General features: G+C 38.1%; 1 protein-coding gene across 2 annotated transcripts in view; it reads left to right on the top strand.

Moving 5' to 3' along the window:
* Positions 1-4998: 4998 nt before the first annotated feature.
* The window catches only part of LOC307120337 (uncharacterized protein), a 36063-nt gene continuing 19012 nt past the window's right edge, over positions 4999-22049 (top strand). The window contains exons 1-5 of one of the 2 annotated variants that reach the window (XM_079807334.1): positions 5036-5148; positions 5242-5310; positions 12741-13061; positions 18961-19308; positions 20110-20226. In XM_079807334.1, the coding sequence (XP_079663460.1) occupies positions 5265-5310; positions 12741-13061; positions 18961-19308; positions 20110-20226 (832 nt within the window). In that variant the 5' untranslated portion in view covers positions 5036-5148; positions 5242-5264. Of the gene's footprint in view, positions 5311-12740; positions 13062-18960; positions 19309-20109; positions 20227-22049 lie in introns of both variants that reach the window. The other variant, XM_079807335.1, reaches the window with a different exon arrangement.

Raw genomic sequence — 22049 nt, 5'->3', positions numbered from 1 at the left:
TACAAAAATGTTCTGTTATTGCCATGCTGTTTGTAAATGATTATTTGTTCAGCAATAAAAAAATGTACGGCATCTCTTACACTATGTGGAGCCTCCATTTTGATCTATTCTATTAATATATCTATCTATCACCTATGAATCTATATAAAACTACATCTCTAACTTGTGAATGTGTCACTATATCTATCCTATCCGTCACTGTCTATAGCCTATCAGTTAATATATCTAATTTAAATCTAGCCTAAATAGGCCTATAGCCTAACTAACCAAAGCGCACTATAAATCTCACTTATATCACAAAATCACTGCTATCACAAAATATCTCTCCTCTCACCAAAACCCACAAGGTGAAGATGGATTTACTTCACTTTTAAACTGTGGTGAATTAGGTTTCTACAGATGTGTGAATTTGTGGTTTGTTCCCGCACCCTTTAATCAACGCAGTTTCGACAGCGCCACCTGATGAAACACTTCGAAGCTTCATTTAGCCATAGTCACGTGACATGGGTGTTTCGAATCACAGTTCGGAACATCTGCGCTTCGGGATCTCGGCAAAGCGCCGAAACGTCAGTTTCGCGTCAGCCATCCCTAGCTTCGTGAAGCACTGAAACAGTTTAAGCAAATGTGTCATATTGTTTCGAAGATTCGAATCAATTGACACCCGTCTCTACGGCAACACCTAGTGGTCACTTGCATGTGTTGATCTGGAATAACCTTGAAGATCCATGTAGAAAAAAGAAAAAAGTTAACATCTGTCTGACAACTACATGATCTTGGTTTTTTAACCTGTAGCCTGCTCATTGTGAATAAGGTTTTTTTGGTCATGAAAAATGATTAATGATTGATAAAATTTATAAAAATAAATAAAGCCACAATGTGTCACATTTGTTACATAAGTTTTATTAAAAATATTTGCTCTGCTGTTGAAGGACTTAGCCGACTTTTTATATATATATTAGTGGTGGGCCGTTATCAGCGTTAACGTGAGACTCTTATCGGGCGATAAAAAAAATATCGCCGTTAATCTATTCTCAAAGTTGGGTTGGGAGCTGGGTCTATACTACGCAAGCTATGATGACTTTCACCTTGACATTTTAGCGCAGATGTATACCTAGCCGAATTGCACTGTAGGGGGCGAGAGAACGAGTCTTCGACCCTGTGTGTATGCCTACTAGTGCACTGAAAAAAATTATTCGTTGAATTTACTCCATTTTTTTATCGTAAGTGGTTGCAATCAATTTATTTTATCTCAATTTAAACAAAAACACATGCAATTCCCATAGAACCAAATAATTTTTTTTTTATTAAAATAAAAAAACTAAATTTAAATTATTAAAACGAGCACAAATTAATTACGCTTAATTTAATCGGACCATAATAATTTTTTTCAGTGTGTTGTCCAAAATATCCATATTTCGCTATGTATCGATACTGAAATATCTGAAACGATACAATATTCATTTTCTACAGTATCGATATCAGCTGCGCTCTCCTCTCCTCTCCGACCGACAGCGAGTTGACACACCCACCTCCTCTCATTCAGTCCGGTTAACCTTCTGAACATGTCGAACCGGTGTTCTGCTGGATTTTTCCTTGCGACAGCGTGCTAGTATGGGTGTGACCGGTCTGAATTTCTCGGTTGCACATAACGTTAATTCTACTAATTCCCGCAGATTTCGCGGTTGCATCTGAAGCGCACATACACATACCGTAATAAAGCTGCCTCTGACATACAAGTGCAAAAATGAGCTCCTTTTTCCAGCTTATTAATGGTCAAATACACTCAAAAATGTCTCAATGCCCATCTTCGTGATTTTTAATGTAAACAGTCGTAACCAGCTCACATGAACAGTGGGATCCATGCGTGCGTCAGGTCTTAAAGGGACAGAAGTTATTTATTATTCAAACTACAAAAAGACAAACGATCACTTACGAGCACACATATTCTGAATGCCTTCGGCAGAATTCAAATGAGCCATTTTAATCTAGATTAAAAAAATTAATCTATGCCCACAACTAACTAACTAACTAACTAACTAACTAACTAACTAACTAACTAACTAACTAACTAACTAACTAACTAACTAACTAACTAACTAACACACACAATTTTTTTTAGCAAGTAACTTACATACAAATGAGGGAAAATACTGCTATCACAAAATCTCTCTCCTCTCACAAAAACCCACAAGGTGAAGACGGATTAACTTCACTTTTAAACTGTGGTGAATTAGGTTCATACAGATGTGTGACTGTGTGGTTTGTTCCCGCCCCTTTCAATCAAACGCAGTTTCGGCAGGCGCCACGAAACACTTGAAGCTTCATTTAGCCATTGTCACGTGACATTGGTGTTTCGAATCACAGTTCGGAGCAGTGTTTCAAAACATCTGCGCCTCAGGATCTCGGCAAAGCCCTGAAATGTCAGTTTCGCGTCAGCCATCCCTAGTAATCAGTCCAATTAGGCAAACAAGACAGGAGAGACAGGCAAACGGGTAATCCACGGAACAGGCAAGAAATCCAAAACCAGAGACATGAAATCAGGGAAAACACTCAGAAATGCAGTAATACAACAAACAAGACTTTGCAGTGAATGATAGAGTGAACATGGTTTTTATAGGCTGGGGTAATGAGGTGATGAGACACAGGTGCAAACAATGAGTGAAGATGAGTCCGGGCAAAGGATTATGGGTAATGTATTCTTTGATGAAATGACAGTCCGGGTTGGAGTGCCCCGTGAAGTGAATTGTGACATATTTAAAGTTAGTTCAGTCACTAAAGGAAAGGGGTGTAAGCAATTATTCACGTAAGGAAATGTTAGGAGAAGGAACAAATGATAGAATTAATGAGGAATTATTTAGATTTTGAATGATACAGGACTGGAGAGATGTCATCTCACTCTTATATGATCGCCTTAAACACTTGATCCCCAATAATTGCTGCTCACAGCTATATTTATTATCATTTTTTGGGATCTTCAACCAAGTTGTACTCCATACTCCATTCCAGTAGGTGGCAGTACCTACGTCACTACTAAATAGAACGCCGCCATATTTACGACCGATCTCGCCCGGGATGGCCGCCTAAACTGCCCATTTGAATGAGAAAGCGAGAGACAGATACACTCTACAAGAAAATTTCTATTTTAGGCTCAGATCCTTATTTGTTACCCCCAGTTTTCTTTTGTCCATTATTATCTGCCCCAGACTTGGCCCCAATTGGCCTTCCATGAAATATTTATATTTATATGTATGCTACAGTCTTGTACATAACCCCTCCCCAGACAGTGGGGATCGCTTGAAGGCTTTCAAGAGTACCGATGCTGCATATCAATATGCTGTGGCTGGATGGGTGAAAGATGTGAAAGTGCGGCACCTGGCCCCCAATGATTTATATTTAATCATGGGAAATGTAGGTATTATTAAAAAAAATTAAATGTATGATTTTGGTGGTAGTTTGCTCTGACTAGGTAGTGAGTTGTTAGCTAGCTAACGTAAGTGGCTAACAGCTGGTAGCTTGCCAGCTGTTAGCCACGGGACAATTCTGATGCCAAATGAACCTAGGGGTTAATAAAATATGTGTACCGAGTCGACCGTTCTCTGGGACATGTTTTCATGCAAACCGGAGATTAGCTGCTAACGCTAGCTTTCGGGCATTTGGTAAATCACTATTTTATACCACTAAAAAGGCTCAAAATAGTACAACACTTCAACGGTAGCATAATAAGGGCTCCAAAATGCAAACTGAAGCATTGAGAACTTTGTAAGTGTACCGACAGTTTATTAAAAAGATATATTATATAGATTGTAGCATACATGAAGACAAAATCGGACACAGTCTTTATAATCTAGCTATCTTTTTAATAAACTTTCTGTACACTTACAAAGTTCTCAATGCTTCGGTTTTCATGTAGGGACCCTCATTATGCTACAGTTGAAATGTGGTGCCACGAACGCATCACAGAGGGGCTGAAAATGATCTCTTAAAATGACAGCTAACCACTTCTTTCTTCTATCCTTTTCTTTTGGTATTGAATAAAATACCAGTTCGGGGTTCCTCTTTCGACTGTTGTTGCAGCCAACTGCACAACATATTGCAGGCATTACTGAGACCGTCGGTTGTATAGATGGCGGCGCAAAGCTACAGTGATGTGATGACCCGAAATAATAGTTGGTTTGCATTTAAACAACAACAGAAGAAGAAGAAGAAGAAGACTATGGCTGTGTCTGAAATCGCCCCTATACCCTTAATTAGGGCACTATTTGAGGGGAACAGCCATTTCTAGTCGTGTCCGAAACTATAGTGGACGTTATTGAGTGCACTCATTCAATCCCACAATGCATCGTAATAGTGAGTGTACAACCGATGCACGCTCAGTGGCTAGAGAATACCCATAATGCACTATGAGAGTAGCGTGCTGAATTCATTCCCGCATCTCGCCAGGAGATTGTAAGTTTTGTACAAACTATAGAAACTATGCAAATACGTCATCAAAAGTCGCTGAAGGCCATCTCAATTCAATTCACCCACAATCCTTTGCACACATTTAAATTCACCAAAATAAACTGACGGATAACAAGTCGGTATTGAGCTTGTCTGAGTTTAGAAATGTAAGACAAAAATAATGTTTTCGGACATGAAAGCAGATGTTATCTTTTGTTTTGCTGTAAATTAACACAAAACTGACAATAAGTAAGCTGCTGGGAGACCGCAGACGGCTGTCATTAATAGAAAGCCAGTTAATATAAAGATGTGTATTACAAAGTATTTTAAAAAAAAAAGTTCTAATTGTATTTTTGTACCGCGGACGTGGGGGCTGGAGCATGTGTGATGTCAGGAATTCACAATAAGTAAAATACTAAATGATGGTCCAAAAGCAGGAAAACAGATAAATGTGTATTTATTAGAATCAGTGGGATAAAAAATAGAATAAAGTTCATTAAATTCACACTCCATCACAATAGGTGGCGGTATCCACCTGGAGTTGTTTCGCCGTCCGCCATAAAACCTAAAGAAGAGGAAGACGACGACCCTCCCTGGCTCCTGCTCTTTGACAGTGACAGAACTTTCTGTATGGAAACTTAAAGCTTCTTCTCTCGTTGCATATAAATCATCAGTTACTTCATTAGCCAGTCACAGTCGTATAAAAACGCTCTCTGTTTAGTGTGTTTTGTTATCAGTCGTCGCTGTCAGTCGGGTGGGTGTGGTTTATAGCACACCGAGGATAATATCCACCGAAATCAGAGTTTGCTGGAATCTACAACAGTATGAAGAGCACTTCAAAGCCGTTTTTGTTTTTATTGCTAATGTGCGGTAAGTGTATGATTTCTGTTAATTCTTGAACACTTTCTGTTTCACTATGACTCCACAGAAGTCTTTCGATGGATCTAACTAACCTTAACTGGATAGAAAGTTATTTATAGGGTGGCTTGAAGTCTATGAGGGGTGGCAACACCAAAGCAAGCATTCATGCATAGTTTTTGTGGATTTATGACTCGACATACTCGATCGTGTTCATGAATAGCCTATGCGAAACAAAATTGGCATTACCACAAAGTAATTATCTATGGGGTTTTATTTGTTTTGGTTTTTAACAATTGTTCTGTAAAAAGCTTGATTTAACTAGCTTTAAAAAGCTTAAGTTTACACAGTATTGGAAAACACGTTGCGCTAAATTATCATCTTTTACCGTTGCTTTTTCAACGTGTTGCGCTCGAGACCCCGCCTTCTTTTCCATTCATTTGCAACGTCGAATTCTCGATTTCTGAGATTTGCTGTTTCAATTATGGGCGGAGCTCACATGAATATTCATGAGTTTTCCGGACACGCTCGTGGAACTGGGAATTTTTGTTCACACTCCTCCTTGTACCTCAGCAGGTTTAATGGATTATTTCAAGAAAAGGTAAATAGTTTCAATGTCTATGCCTAAACTTCAATTGTTTATTGCATTTATGACGTATTTAGCCTATTAGTTTGAAGTTTTGTGCAGTCGAACTGACTGAAAGATTGCAGGCATTAAAGGTCCCATGGCATGAAATTTTCATTTTATGAGGTTTTTCAACATTAATATGAGTTCCCCTAGCCTGAATATTGTCCCCAAGTGGATAGAAATGTTGATCGGTGTAAACCCGAGTTCTGGCTGTCTTTCTCTGCCTTTGAAAAAATGACAGGCCAGACGAGCCAATCCTGAAGTCTCCTGGTTTGACGTCCAAGCAGGAACGGTTACCTCCCTTTCCCCCGCCCAGAGAATCTGGCACGCCCATGCAAACGCTCGAGAGATCATGGGTTGTGAACGAGTGAACGCTGGCAGTTTCTCAGTGTTTGGATGTACAAATGAAAACAGAAGTCTTTTTTCAGTTCCTTCTGATCTGTGATCAGTGATTTCTTATGTATAGCTAATTATTTATTATTCGTGCACACACTGCGGCTTCTTTCTCTCTCGACAGAACGGTGTTTTCTATCTTGTGAGTCAGTGTTTTTGTACGTCCTCGTCGCGTCTATCTGGTCTAAAATGTGCATACAGTCGTTTCTGCTCAACATAGAGAGCCACATCTTTAGAGATAAACCTCACGCACGCCGAAGCTCGGGCTGACCGGTCGGCCTTCAAAATCCCCGACCCCCAGTACTGCATCTGGCCCACAGCGGAGGCGCCTTACGCGGCGCGAGATAAAGCAGACGGGGGGGTAAGCGTGAGCGTATCCGGCTAGGCTAGCCAGCTATCCCCACAATAAACTGGATTACATTCGATTACTGCTGTTGTGTCTTTGTTTGCGCTGTGTACTCAATGCGCGTCACTGACGCTTTTCATATGATAGGAACATGTCTAAAAATAATGCTATTATCAACACTTACTCGTAACTCGTTCGTCTCGACAGCTGTAATGGTACTTTGCATGTGTTACAAAGTTGGTAATAATGATGAAGACGGACTCGGTGTGACTGGAACTCGTGTTTATTCAGAACTCTCAGATACAAACACAATAAACTCGCGCTGACAGACAGCGCTCTCACAACTCAGTAGTTACTATAAATAACTTTGTTAGCAATCGCTCCGTCTCCGTGATGTCCGGTTCGCGAACGAATCATTCTTTTGAACCGGTTCTTTTTAGTGAACCGAATCAGTTCACCAAATCGGACTGAATCGTTCTAAACGGTTCGCGTCTCCAGTCAGCGCTGATCCATAATTTACTAAAGTTACTAACTTTCTGACATGAGTGACAGTCCCTCCGACTAGAAATAGACTGATAACCTGAAGTATATGCTGTAACTACAACAGCACTGAACTGAGACTGACAGAACTGATGTGAAGTGAACTCAGGTCCATCCGTCTCTCTGGCAGCAGCTCGTGCCTGCTCGTGCCTCGTAGACCTCGTTAAACCACGCCCCCTCCGCTCATTTAAAATGCAAAGATGTCAGCCAATCACAACAGTGGGCGTTTTTACTGAAGTCTCACAGTAGACACGCCTCTTGAAGCAGGGCATTCAGCCAGAGGACAAACATCAGTATTGAAAAAAATGCCTTTTATTTCTAAATTATGACATTTTATGATGTAAAAATCATACTAACAATATAAGTACACCTCAGGAAACATTATAAAATAATAGAAAAATGCCATGCCATGGGACCTTTAAGCAAACAAGTCGTTTTGATTTAATTTCGTTGTGCTTTTCTCGTCCTTTCTACCATGAAATGCTTTAAACTTAAAGTCTTTTACTAAATTTTATAATTTGTTGAATGCAATAACTGAAATAAACCTGTATAATTTGTGGACTAAAGTTGTAATCTATCCTGGTGTGATTGTTCTTAAACTCTTGTTCAATTTTTGCTCATAAAATAACTTAATACAAGACACACAAACATGAATGTGTTGCTTTAATAGGTCTACATAAGTACATGTTGGATTAAAATTGTCATGAGAAAAGTGTGCCTGTTTTTGTTATAATAATACTGTTCAACGTTCTTTATTTTTATGTTCACCAAGGCTGCATTTATCTGATTAAAAAAACAGCAATGTTGTGAAATATTTTTTCTATTTTTAATATCCTTCAAAAATCATTCTAATATGCTGATTTGCTGCTCAAGAAATATTTTCTATTATTATCACAGTTGAGTGGTTGTGCTTAAAGGGGCTATATGCGTTTTTCTGAAATTTAAACTCGCGACTGACACCTGTGGCCAAAAAACAGAACTGCTCTTATTTTCTGCTCGCTCTCGCAGCGGTGGTGACTAGTAGTGGGAAGTTCGGATCATTTTACTGACTCGGATCTTTGAGTCTCGTTCAGCAAAATGAACGAATCTTTTTTCGAGTCATTTCGTTCATTTCAGAAAAATATAATTAAAATGACATGTTAAATAGCCCAACCCATCTAGTACCATCTAGTATGAAAATGTTGATTACATTTGTAAAACTAAATAAAAATAAACTATAGGGTACTGCAACCAAAACCAAATGATAAGAAACTGAAACGTTTAATTAATTGATTAGTTGTTGGGTCAGGCTATTGCAGTCTAACTCTGTTAGTTCACCTCACCTCCTGATCCAAGACATTCTTTCTTTTGCAACTTCATATTTATCACGTTTGTTCTCCGCCTCTCGTGTCTACGAACTCCTCGAGACGTTAGTTGTCGACTCGTCTGTGTCTGACTCTGATCTGGGGCTGGGCCGGGCCATGTGACACAGGTCCGGGAACAGAATGATTAGTTCATCTTTCGAGTCTCGAGTTCGGGTTTGAGTCTTTCGTTCTTTCTGTCAGTCCCATAGAGTCTATGCTGTCAGTAACGGAAACAGAAAAGATTAGTTCTTTCGAGTCTTTCGGGTTTGACGTTTGAGTCATTCGTTCTTTTGTCACGTGTGACTTCTCACCGTATTGAACACTAGTTCACAACCTTTTTACTAACAAGCACGTAGTTATTTTTTTATTTTATTTTTTATATTTTTTATATATAATTCTCAGTTAATATCAGACATAAACAAATATGGGAAATATATTGACTATTCAAGTCTAACATCACAAATTCAAGTCAATTAGACTATTACTCGTTTTGAATCATATAGCACAAACACACACACGCATACATATATATAAATCAGACTTACAGGTTGTGGCCCATAAACAGCTTCTGTTTGTAAATCCAGCTTTCAGGACAAGCCGTTGTGCAAATCCTGTATTGAACTCGCGAAGATTGTGAAAGTTTTCCTCCGTGAAATGTGCAGCTGGAGGCGCGCCCGTCGTGCATGATTCACACTGGCAGTGTTTGTCTCGCGCAGCTGACGTTGTGTGAATCCTGTATTGAACTCGCGAAGATTGTGGATGTTTTCCTCCGTGAAATGTGCAGCTGGAGGCGCGAGCCCGTCGTGCATGATTCACACTGGCAGTGTTTGTCTCGCAGAACCGCTGCTCATGAATTGCAACGGACGAATAATGTCCATTATGTCACATTTTCCAGTCTTCTCCTCCGACCCCTGTCTGTCTCGTGCTTTATGATGGATAAGACGCATATATCTGCGACCTGCTCCTCTCTGTCTCAAGCACATGTGCATATAACATGCTGTATGTTAAACACTCTGCAACGCACCCCCGTCCCTAGGAAGGCTGAACAAAGCAAGTACCCCAGACCTGCAATCCGGATGAAAATAACAGTGTTTCGTCTGCATTGCAGCAACACCACTCCAGCCTATAACACTATACCACAACAACAGCGATACAAAATGGCCTCACCCTCCCTTATTTAATATTCTCGTAGGAGGGGTTTATGTAAATATTTAGGCTGGTGATGTCACCAACCCTTGAGGAATGTCTGTAGTCGCCTAGCGGCTGTTTGCTGTAGTCCTTAGAAATTGATTTCTTTAAAAGCAAATATCTCCCTTTGCTTTAAACTTTGAACGTTGTAACTTTGCAGATGTTGTTTATGCTCAAGCAGCAACATTACACGCTAGCTAAAGTTAGAATAGTGAAATCATGGTTTACCACCCCTTAAAGATCTTAAAAACCAAAGCAGCACAAACGAAAATTTTTACAGCACAAACGATTGAGACTATTTTGCCGACATTTTGCGTTGGGTGGGGGACCAACTTCACGCAGTTCATGCACCTGGCAGATATTTGGGTAAAAAAAGCCCCATAAAAGAAAACAGGACCAGTTAAGTATGTTTTATAAATGATAAGACAGAAAGTTTCAAATATTACTACACAAATACTTTCAAATTCTCAAATAATTCATTCCTTAATTCAACTTAAACTTATTTAATAATTAAATGTTGATTAAAACTCAAAATTGTAACAAAGATGACATTTTAAAACTTGTAAATGATCAACATTGTTTCTATTAGTATTTACTTAACATGGAACAGGTAAGAAGTACATTTCATCCATGTAATATGCAAGGTGCACAGGCAAATATTGCTACCCCTTTCACCCAGTGTTGTAAAATTACAACATTGACATTACAAGCTCAAAATATGATATGATTAAAGTATTCAACAGTAACTTAATATCTGCATGATCTAGATTAATCACATACAATTTTACTTACTTGAATGTTGATTTATCCAGTCCTGTAAAACTTCATGATGTGCTTCAACAAGTCAAGTTCACAGGTTGTGTGAGTTCATGGCCAGGTAAACAGGCCCATTCACAAATTCTTCCATCCAATAGCATTACAAGACTGAACAATAGGACCTATTAGTTGTGTAAATGTGGTCTTAGAGAGAAAATAAAGATCTACAGGTTTATTTTAGTAGAGCTAAACTTGATGTTGTAATATTGCAACAGTTGGTCTTACAGGGTTAATGCATCCTTGCTGAATAAAAATATACATTTCTTAAATCATAGTGATTCCAAAATTCTGTCATGCAAATCTTAAGTGATTGAAAAAAAAACAGAATCAAGATGACAGAATGTCATGCATGTTTTAACATAGATTCAACAGTTTAAAGAAGTTAAATTTGTTAAGATTTAAAGTCAAAAGTGCCTCTAATGAAGCCCAATTAAGACTGTTCATGAAACTTACCCCCGGTTTCAGAGAAAAGGCTTAAGCTTTTAACTGAAAGCATATCTTAAAATATGTCAGCAGCTCCGCACCATTGTTTTGTCTCAAGATGCACACCATTAATGTGTTTTTCCTAAGGCACGTTTAATATTAAAGCTAAATGTCCTAATTTAACTAAGGCCTAATGCTGGCTTTATATAAACCCTGTCTGTGAAACCAGGCGGTTATGATGCATAAATGAGTGTTTGTTGTGCATCAAAATCATGCATTTGTATGATCATCATTATGTATCATACGGCAACTATGCAACACATGGTATAAATTGTTGTTTTTATGAATTAAAATCCAGAAAACTTAAAACAGAAAACACAGCTTTTGGTAATAATGAGAAATATGAGATATGAGAAAGAAAGAAAAAAATATGTAATTGAACCTTAATCATGTAATTTTTGTTAAACTTTTAATATATTGTATAAGTTTGATGATTTAAAATAATTATACATGCTTTTTGATCATTAAAATGTAGTCCAAAAAATGTAAACGGAAAAAAAAGAATCCAGAAAAATTTGTAAAACAAAAATCAAACGGAATTTGGGGAAAAATAAAATGATTCATAGGGACCTACTATACCAAGATATACAACAATCAAAAGTTTAAATATCTTGTGTCCAGCTACATTATTACAGAGCGACTTGTGTGTAAGCTATAAATTGCAATATGTTTATATTAATATTATGTTTCTTTAATGTCCTTTTTATAGCCTAACAAAGTAATAACAAAGTAATCAAACTCACTAACAAACAACAATAGACTTACTACCACCTTTGATCTTCCTCAACTTTAGTCTTTTTTTAATCACAGTTAATTCTGTATTCATGGAGACTCATGATACATTTATTTGATTCCATAAGTCTCTTTAGTATGGGCCTTTTACATGATCAACAACATATAATAGCACTGGTGTTACAAAACATTTAGCCACTTAAAAATGAATGACTTTTACATTTTGAATAGACATTAATTATTATAAAGTATGACTAAATTAGAATATTTATTTAGGATTGTCTTTTCCCCCCACAATGTAAATAAAGTTGATAAATTATGTTATGGTTTTAACTTTTGTTTTTATAGTGACTGTTCTACTGATCACTTAATCGATTTGAAGCATTACTTCATTAAATCTCTGCTGTCTTAAATGGATAGTTCACCCAAAAATGGAAATTCTGTCATCATTTACTCACACCCATGTTGTTCCATGAGTTTCTCTCTTTAAAAAAAAGAGAGAAACTCACTCAATATCATTTCTGGATACTGTAATGTCACTATAGTGATTTCACCACATTTCTTCATTTTATAATATGTCAGATGAGACCAAACAGGACAGAGTTACATGTTGGAAAATAAATAGCATGTAATGGGAAGGACGTGAGTCCTGTGAAGCAAATCACACAGATGATTCATTATGAATATTGGGCAGTAAAGAGTTGCGCATATTTCACTCAGTCCTACACTGTATTTCTCATTTTAAGTAGCTTTGTATAAAAGCATGTGCTGAATGAATACATGTGAAAGTAACGTCTGTAGATTGTAGGTGAACTAACTTGAGATTATCTGTTCTTCATTTAATTCAATTTGTAAATCATTAAAAAAAATTATTAGATGAGACTAAATGATCGCAGTTTAATCTGTTCATTAACATCATCAGCAGTTTTATATGAGTTTAATCTCTGAGAAACTGTTTCTGTTTGTTCTGCAGGAGTGTTTGGTGTTGATGCAGATGAAGTGAAGACAGTGATGGAGGGAGATTCTGTCACTCTAAACCCTGATCTTAATAAAATACAGGGATTTAATTCTATACTGTGGAGGTTTGGAGATAATGGTTCAGTCATTGCTGAAAATGATGGAAATGATATCTCATATCGCCATCTCACTGAGGTATTCGGAGGCAAACTGCAGCTGGATCAGACTGGATCTCTGACCATCAACAACACGAGAATCAAACACACTGGACTTTATAAACTACAGATCTTCCACAACACTGAGACCACAGGGGAGATATTCAGAGTTACTGTCTCTGGTGAGGACACTTTTATTTTTTATTAAAAAGTTGTTTTAAAAAGGATCTTTATCTACAGAACCAGAAAATGCTCTATTCCTTTCACAGATCTAAAACCAACAATAAACGCATACACCAAAAATAAATGGCAGTCAGAATCAGCGCCTAAACAACAAATTTCATTAAATAAATCTTGATGTTGGGACAATATATGCATTTCTTTTTAATAATCACTGGGAATTCACACATTTACAGACTCACACATACGTTTTTACTATCAGGAGAAAATTCCTCAAAGTGTTCATCTAGTCAGAATCCACTGTGCATTAAACGTGTTTGACTGGACTGTGATACTTCGACTCCTTTGAGGAACTTCTTTTATTCTGTTGATACTTTTGAAAAAGTTTTTATCCAGGCAAATTCAAATTCAGTCTTAATGTTTTTAGAATTTGTTTTACATAAATATATTGTTACGTGCTAGCCCTTTTTTAGTCTAGGGTTGCTAGGCATAGCAGTAAGAAAGTTTTGGAGAGAGAGAGAGAGAGAGCACAAGACCTTCGTCTACAGCCCCAGTAACACTCATCCAAAACAAATGAGCTTAAGAAAAGTATTTATTGAATCAAAAGAAAAAGATAAAAGGAAACATACTTCAGGGGGTATTCCAGAAAGCAAGGTTAACTTACCGTCACATATAGGTCAGTTGAATAACCCAAACCTTGCTTACTCGAGTTATGCTGGTTCCAAAAACAAGTCCGGGAGTAAGTTCAGACAACTCAGAGTATGTTCCCGGTTAACACACAAGACATTGTCAACAGAGCCATGAATCGATGATTCACCATGGAAACAGGCGCTAAGAAAAAGCGTGCCATTCTACTTCCTCGTCTTCTTTTGTTTAATGGCGATTTACATAATCTACTTAGTGCACGTCGCCACTTATTTGGTGGTTGTGCAATAATTTTTTTCAATCTTTTAATTTAATAAGTAATCTTTATTCACCGAGAATAAGGATTATATTGATTGATGCTAATTAATTGAAAGCAGATCCATGTGTGAGATGATAATAAAATAAATAATAAATATATTTGATATGAATTAACATTTTAACATTATCTTGTTATAATGGTGCTTTAAAATTAATATATAATATTGTATATTATATCTGAACATAACCGGAGCAGGTTATGTTCAGAGAGTGAGTTGCTATGGCTACTTACATTCCCTGAAAGTAACCTCCGTTTTTGGAACCGAAAGTTGAGGTTATCCACTTACTTACCCTTAAACACACCCAGGTATGTCACATAACCTGCTTTCTGGAATACCCCCCAGGAGGGGGCAAAGGCCAACAAAACAATTTCTAACGAATTACTAACAAATATGGTTTCTAACTCCGTTTTAACCATAACTTACCTTAACATAAAACAAAAAAGAGAAAATAAATAACAAATCAACTTCCCTTTCTCCCTGACTACACATAACCAGGGGTCCGTTCTTCGTACGTCGCTAACTCGTTAGCTGGATTTGATTGTTGATGATTTGGCATGATCTTGGATTGTTTGGTTCTTCGACGCTCATCCTGGACTTGCTGTCATAGTAACAGGTCCATAAACTCAAACCTGCTCGGGAGCAGCTTATTTAATGTAAACAGGATTAGATTGCATCTTGAGGTGATACTTAAAATCTGTCCCAGCCACTGCTACTTTATTACAAGAGTTCATTACTGAACCAGGGGCAATAATAATAATGTAAAAATGTATTGGAAAATAATATTATAATGTTGTGTATAATACTATAGACACAGCCACTTGATTGAGCGATTTATTTGTGATGTATAATTGTATTGGAGTCTTGCGCCTGTTCACACATACTCCGTTTGCAGTGCGTATGGGGTGTGTATTTTTTTCTGTACCCATGTTAACGGATTACAGCTTTCACACTGCGCGCGGATGCTGTCCGTCAGTCCGTTCCAGGAGTGGTGCGTCTGCAACAGTGCGGCGATCGTTTCCGTACCGAGTTTTTGCTGTGCTGCACTGCGGAATTAAAGTGACAGCACATTGTTCGCTTTAAAATAAACATGTACTGACGCGAAAATCTAGTAATTTTACCACAGATCCATATAATTTAAAATATACTCTGTTTCAAAGTCAACACATGGCTTTTTTTCCTCGGGTAAAGCAAGGAAATGACACCTTACCTGGCATTTAGGTAAATAAAATTAAATAATGGAGAGCACGTACATTCCTGGAGGTGGAAAAACAAAGGTCTTTATGACCTGCTTTTAAAAGGGTTTAAAAACGAAAGAAAAGACGAGAGTCGGCTGTTTTTGTATAGCCTATTGTAAGTTTCTAATTTAAAATGTTTATGGGCTATAAGTTATATTTAAATGTTTTGCCACTTGTGTGAGCTAAATCTAAAGTATAGGCTATATAAATATAAAGTAATGAATAGGGCTCGGGCGCTGCGTTGCATTCTGGGACGTGGCGGCCATGTTGATGGCCTCGCGAATGTAAACATACAGCAAATCGAACGAGGAGAAGCAGAGTTGGGAGAAAGAAAAACTATGTTAAAATCCCGAAAAGGATGTGGAATTTACCGGGATACGTTAAATAGGGAAGCCAGGGACCGGTATATGGACAAAATTGGAACTATTAACGGTTTGGATTCATATGAAATTTGCAGTTCACAAATGGATGGGTTCAGGAGCTGCAGACCATGAAGCCTATGTAACGTTAACCTTTTACCTTGAAGCATTCTGCACCGTTCTGTGTTCTCGGGTTGCACTACTTGCAAATAAACACTGAAAAATATCTGATTGTGTGACACTTCTTGCTTTTGCACATTAAAGATTGTGGGTATGGATGCAACAGACACTTATGGCTGTATTTAAAGGTGAACTATGTAGGATTTTTGCAGTAAAATATCCAGAAACCACTAGGCCAGTGTTATATATTTTGTTCAGTTGAGTACTTAGAATATCCCAAATGTTTTAAACTATTTGTAAATCGTGAGAAAATTGCTATTTTAACCAAGGAACCGGGACGTGTGAGCTATGCGTGTGAGGGAGTCGCCTGTCGATTGCGTCATATCTGCGTCACCCTCGGTCTCCGGTTTTATTCAGTGAAACACTTTACTCTCACTGCATTGTGAACAAGTGTCATAGCAGCCGCCGAGCGAACGTCATAACTTCCTTTTCAACACACTCAGATATATCTAATACGATAAACCGGGTTGGGTTACCTCAGACTCATGACTGGAAAAGAGGAAGTAGCGCCGGCAACCGTGTCATAATAAAAGTCCCGCCAGCGACTATGCCATAATAACAGTCCCGCTCTTCAATCGCTCCTGCGGCCTTGCTCAGCTCCACAACACTCGCTCCTGCTCTACTTCAGACTACAGTAATGTTAATAATCGCATCCATGAACATGATTTCTGCTCGAGTCCTATCCTGTCTGTTTTCCACCGGCTGTGAGGTGAAGACCACATGTCCCGAGATTCTGTGCTCAAACGTGCCGTCATCAAACTACGCCTTTGTTTTGAACAGGCGACCTCTAGCGGACGGAAAAGTTACATAGTGTAGCTTTAATGCACATTTATTTTATTTCAACGCTAGGGCTCATGTTTGTCAGAGCACAACATACATACACAATCTTATAGAAGAATGTCATGTCTTCGTCCTTGCTTGGCAACACCATGTGAATCGGTACTTTATCTGACAAAATAGTGTACTTGTTGCGGACGGTTACAAATCACCCTTTCCACGTGAATTCGGAGGTGGGCATTTTTTCTTGTGCTCCCCACATCTCTTGCATCCAGCTGACAGCGTTCTTTTGTGAAAGCAGGGATCTTTACCTCGGCACACATAAGTCCCACACTGTCCTTTATGTCAAAGCCGCGATCAGCCAACACCATATCCCCAGGTAACAGTTTGTCTTACAAGCGCGATCCAAGCGAGCCGACGACTCAGTTAATCCATTTCGAACTTTTTCCCATGGCGATTATGTGATCTAGTGTTACACCCCACAATGCAGCAACGGTTTACCATGGTTTCCAATAATAACGCCAAATTAAGACACACGACTGAGAGGGAGCACGTCTATAAACAGTGCGCAGTAGTCCGAGTAGCAGCAAATGAGGCCATCAACATGGCCGCCACGCAAAGTAATGACGTCATACGCCCGAGCCCTATTGAATAAAACGTTGTTTAAATGTACTACGTTAAAACGTGACATCTATGAAAGTGTAAACAAAGAGAATTTCAATTCTGACAAGCCATGTTCAGTAACAACTTTTGGATTTGAAATAAAAAAAGAATGAATAAATCTGTGTTAGTGGTATACAACCGTGGATCAGTTGCGTGCTGCAAACGCAGCATATATGAAAGCACAACAGCGCGTGCTGCTCCTGCACCGCATATGCACCGCAACACGCACTGCAGACGGAGTATGTGTGAAACGGGCGTTACACACATGCTGTACAGTTAATCTTAGCCGTGCATTCATTTGAGTGATGACGGATATTATGGGATGCCTTGATGCAGCGCAAGAGATGCAGAGAACTTGATCTTGACCCTTAAGAAACTTTAATTAATGCTGTCATGTAACAAATCTGCTTCAATTTGATTTAAAATTTAAATGAATTGCTAATGACAACATTGAAATAAAAATGTAAAGGATGTACAAATACTATAAAATTGTGCATATAAATGGGAATCATGTTTTTAAAAAAAAAAAAAAAGCTTATTATTTATCTATTATAACTTTTATGTTGGTTTGGTCACTTGGCTGTTTCCTTATAAAAGGTCCAGTTATTCGTGTTTTTTTTGTGTGTAATTTGTCAGGTTCTGCCAGGTGGCTTTTTTAATTTCATGATGTCATTACGTTGTCTTGACGCCAGCCAATCGCTGCACTGCTGATCCTGGTTTTGAGTATCGATGCATCTGCCCTCTTCAGGGAACATAAGAACGCGCAGTAATCTTAGATATTTGAATCCAATCCGCAAATTCGTTTGAAGAACCAAATGAAAGAGTTCACAATTAAAAGATCTGGGATCTGTCAAATCATCTCAGATGTATTAAGCGAGGTACGAAGAATGGACCCCTGGAGAAAAGCAGTTTCAAACAAAAATGGCACCCACCTCCCAACAGGTTTCCTTAAAAGAAAATCTTAAATTCTAAACAAGACTTAAGTCATCAACTACAACCAGAGTTGCACCAATGTTTAGCAGGTGTCAACAACAAAGCAGAGTGACACTATCTGGAGCAAGTGAAAAGAAGTCCATGTGGCAAGTTAGCATCTGCAACCCTCTCTCTCTCTCCCCTCGCTGTGAGATGATGTTGGCTTTCCCCTGGCTGCAGCCAATCAGTGGAGCTGAGGTTAATGGGCAGCAAATCAGCAACAGGTCATCCCAATCACCTCCATGAGCATGGTAGCAGTAGACATGGGGAAAAAACAAAACACCACAAAGCACACAGAACACTCACAAATAAAAAACGTCTTCGGACATAACAATATTATTATTTCTTTTATAAAACTAAAACTTGTTTATTTTTATTTTTGAATAACTAAAATTGGCTAAAATATATTCACTTAAATATAGCCATAGAAACTCGCATTAAAAAGGTTTTCAAATTTCTGTTCACAAATGAATCCGAATTAAACTGAGATTCAAAGCGCAGCCAACAAGTATTATATATAATGTGTTCAACATTGTTACTGAATTGTATTTTCACAATATCACAGTCATGCTGTTGTTCTGAATATCACCACAGCTGTGATTGGCCCGCAGGTGATCACATGACTGATATTTAGAACAATCGCATGACGGATGTGTGATGTTGATTTTATACTAAAATGCTAGAAAGATTTTATCTTTGTCAGAAACAGTGTTTAATATGTTTAATCTGTCTGTGAATCTGTTTTTGTAGAGTCTAAAGATGCTTTTAATTATGATGGTGAAGCTGAAATGAAGAGTGTGTCAGTGAAGGAGGGAGATTCTGTCACTCTTCAGACTGATGTTACTGAAACACACGGAGATGAGCTGATAGTGTGGAGGTTTGGAGATGAAGGAAAACTCATAGCTAAATGTTATATAGAGGCCAATATATCAACATTATATGAGACTGATGAGAGATTCAGAGACAGACTGAAGCTGAGTGATCAGAACAGATCTCTGACCATCACAAACATCACAACGGCAGACTCTGGACTCTATACAGTGAAGATCAGCAGCAACAAACCGACGATATACAAGAGATTCACTGTTACTGTCAGTGGTGAGTAACTCAAGACTTTTAATGTAATGATTATTTATCAGCTGTCTGTAAATAATTCATAACTTATATCACATACCATTTATTAGCTTGTCTGACACATGTACAATATATCTGATAAATACTGACTTTCTTTTTTTATCAGGTTATAAAGTGCTTATGTTTATAATGTGTGTTATAGATCAGACACACTCACACACACACACACTAATGTCTGTCTTTATCATTACAGTATCAGATCTTCACTTGGGTTATATAGTGCTGATGTTTATAGTGTGTGTTATAGATCAGACACACACACACACACACACACACACACACACACACACACACACAAATGTCTGTCTTTATTATTACAGTATCAGATCTTCACTCAGGTTATATAGTGCTGATGTTTATAGTATGTGTTATAGATCAGACACACACACACACACACACACCACACACACACCACACACACACACACACACACACACACACACACACACACACACACACACACACACACACACACACACTAATGTCTGTCTTTATCACTACAGTATCAGATCTTCACTTGGGTTATATAGTACTGATGTTTATAGTGTGTGTTATAGATCAGACACACACACACACACACACACACACACACACACACACACACACACACACACACACACATACACACACACACACACACACTAATGTCTGTCTTTATTATTACAGTATCAGATCTTCACTCAGGTTATATAGTGCTGATGTTTATAGTGTGTGTTATAGATCAGACACACTCACACTAATGTCTGGCTCTCTTTATTATTACAGGTCTGTCTTCAGGTGCTGTAGCAGGAATAGTTGTTGTTGTTCTGCTGGTGTTGGCAGCTGCAGTTGCTGGTGTTTTTTACTATCAGCCCCAAATCTGTGATCTAAAATATTTAATGGGTAAGTATTACCACTCGTACACTACAGCAGGAGATTAAATTTGCTTTATTGCGCCACCGTAGAGTTTTTATATGTATAATATGAGTTTATTACCAGAAGTTGTGCTTGTGATGCTGTTAGTGCAATATTTACAGGATTATTTCACTTTTGAATAAAAAAATCCTGATAATTTACTCACCCTTATATCCTCCAAGATGTTCATGTCTTTCTTTCTTCAGTTGAAAATAAATTATGTTTTTTGAGTAAAACATTCCAGGATTTTTCTCCATATAGTGGACATCAAGGGCAACCAACGGCTTGAAGGTCCAAATTGCAGTTTCAATGCAGCTTCAAAGGGCTCTACACGAACCAAGCCGAGGAATAAGTGTCTTATTTAGCGAAACGATCAGTAATTTTCTACAAAAAAAAAACATTTATATACTTTTTAACCACAAACGCTCGTCTTGCAATGCTCTGTGATGCGCCATGCATTACATAATCACATTGGAAAGGTCACGTGTGACATAGGTGGAAGTACTGATCCAGTGTTCGTGCAAAGACTAAATCAAATGGCCTTTACAAAAAAGGTAAAACAACGATGTCGATCAATTTTGAAGTTGGATGAGAAAATGAGATGGGAGTTTTTGAGATGGGTCAGTACTTCTACCTCTGTCACTCGTGACCTTTCCAATAGGGCTGGGCGATATGGCCAAAAAAAAATTATCTTGATTAAATAATGTTCATATCGATATTTATAATTATTCTGATAAATGTCGAATATTTCTTTCTTTCAAATTTAAAGCCAGATTTTTGCTCCTTTAGTGAAAGTTGTAGAAACCAGACTGTAAAAGGGTTAGTTCACCCAAAAATGAAAATTCTGTCATTGATTACTCACCTTCATGTCGTTCGACATCCGTAAGACCTCCGTTCATATTCGGAACACAAATGAAGATATTTTAGTTGAAAGCTGATGGCTGAGAAAGGCTTCAGATAGGCCTCCATTGGCATTCAGTACATTTACACTCCCAAGACCCATAAAAGGCACTTAAAACGTCGTTACAAAGTCCATCTCACCACAGTGACTCTACAATAATTTTACGATGTGACGACAATAGTTTTTGTGCGCAAAAAAAAAATCAAAATAACACCTTTATCCAACTGGTTATTGTCTTCCGTGTGTGTCTCCACGACGCATGCGCGAGAATATGACGCAGATCCGGCGTTCGGACACATGACCCAGAAGCGATTTGTTTACAAGCAGAGGAAGACGCGTGTGTCTAAGCTGTTGGATTCTACATTGATCATGCTTTAGGTCTCGGCGTAGTTCTCAAAATGGGGCTTAAGTGTGCATTTCATGGATTCTCGAACGCTGGCGCTACGTCATATTCTCGCGCATGCGTCGTGGAGGCACACACGGAAGACAATAACAAGTTGGATAAAGGTGTTATTTAGATTTTTTTTTTGCGCACAAAAACTATTGTCGTCGCATCGTAAGATTATTGTAGAGCCACTGTGGTGAGATGGACTTTGTAACAACGTTTTAAGTGCCTTTTATGGGTCTTGGGAGTATAAATGTACTGAATGCCAATGAAGGCCTATCTGAAGCCTTACTCAGCCATCAGCTTTCAACTAAAATATCTTCATTTGTGTTCCGAATATGAACGGAGGTCTTACGGGTGTCGAACGACATGATGGTGAGTAATTAATGACAGAATTTTCATTTTTGGGTGAACTAACCCTTTAATTGTGGATTTAAACTCTTTATATTGTCAGAATATGACAAACACTTCACACGTTTTAATTTCCTTACACTTTTCCAGTCATTTTTCCATAACAAAATACAT

This window comes from Gobio gobio, assembly GCF_949357685.1.
Source record: "Gobio gobio genome assembly, chromosome: 24".
Taxonomy (NCBI): Eukaryota; Metazoa; Chordata; class Actinopteri; order Cypriniformes; family Gobionidae; genus Gobio; species Gobio gobio.
This window is presented reverse-complemented; position numbering and strand designations above follow the sequence as displayed.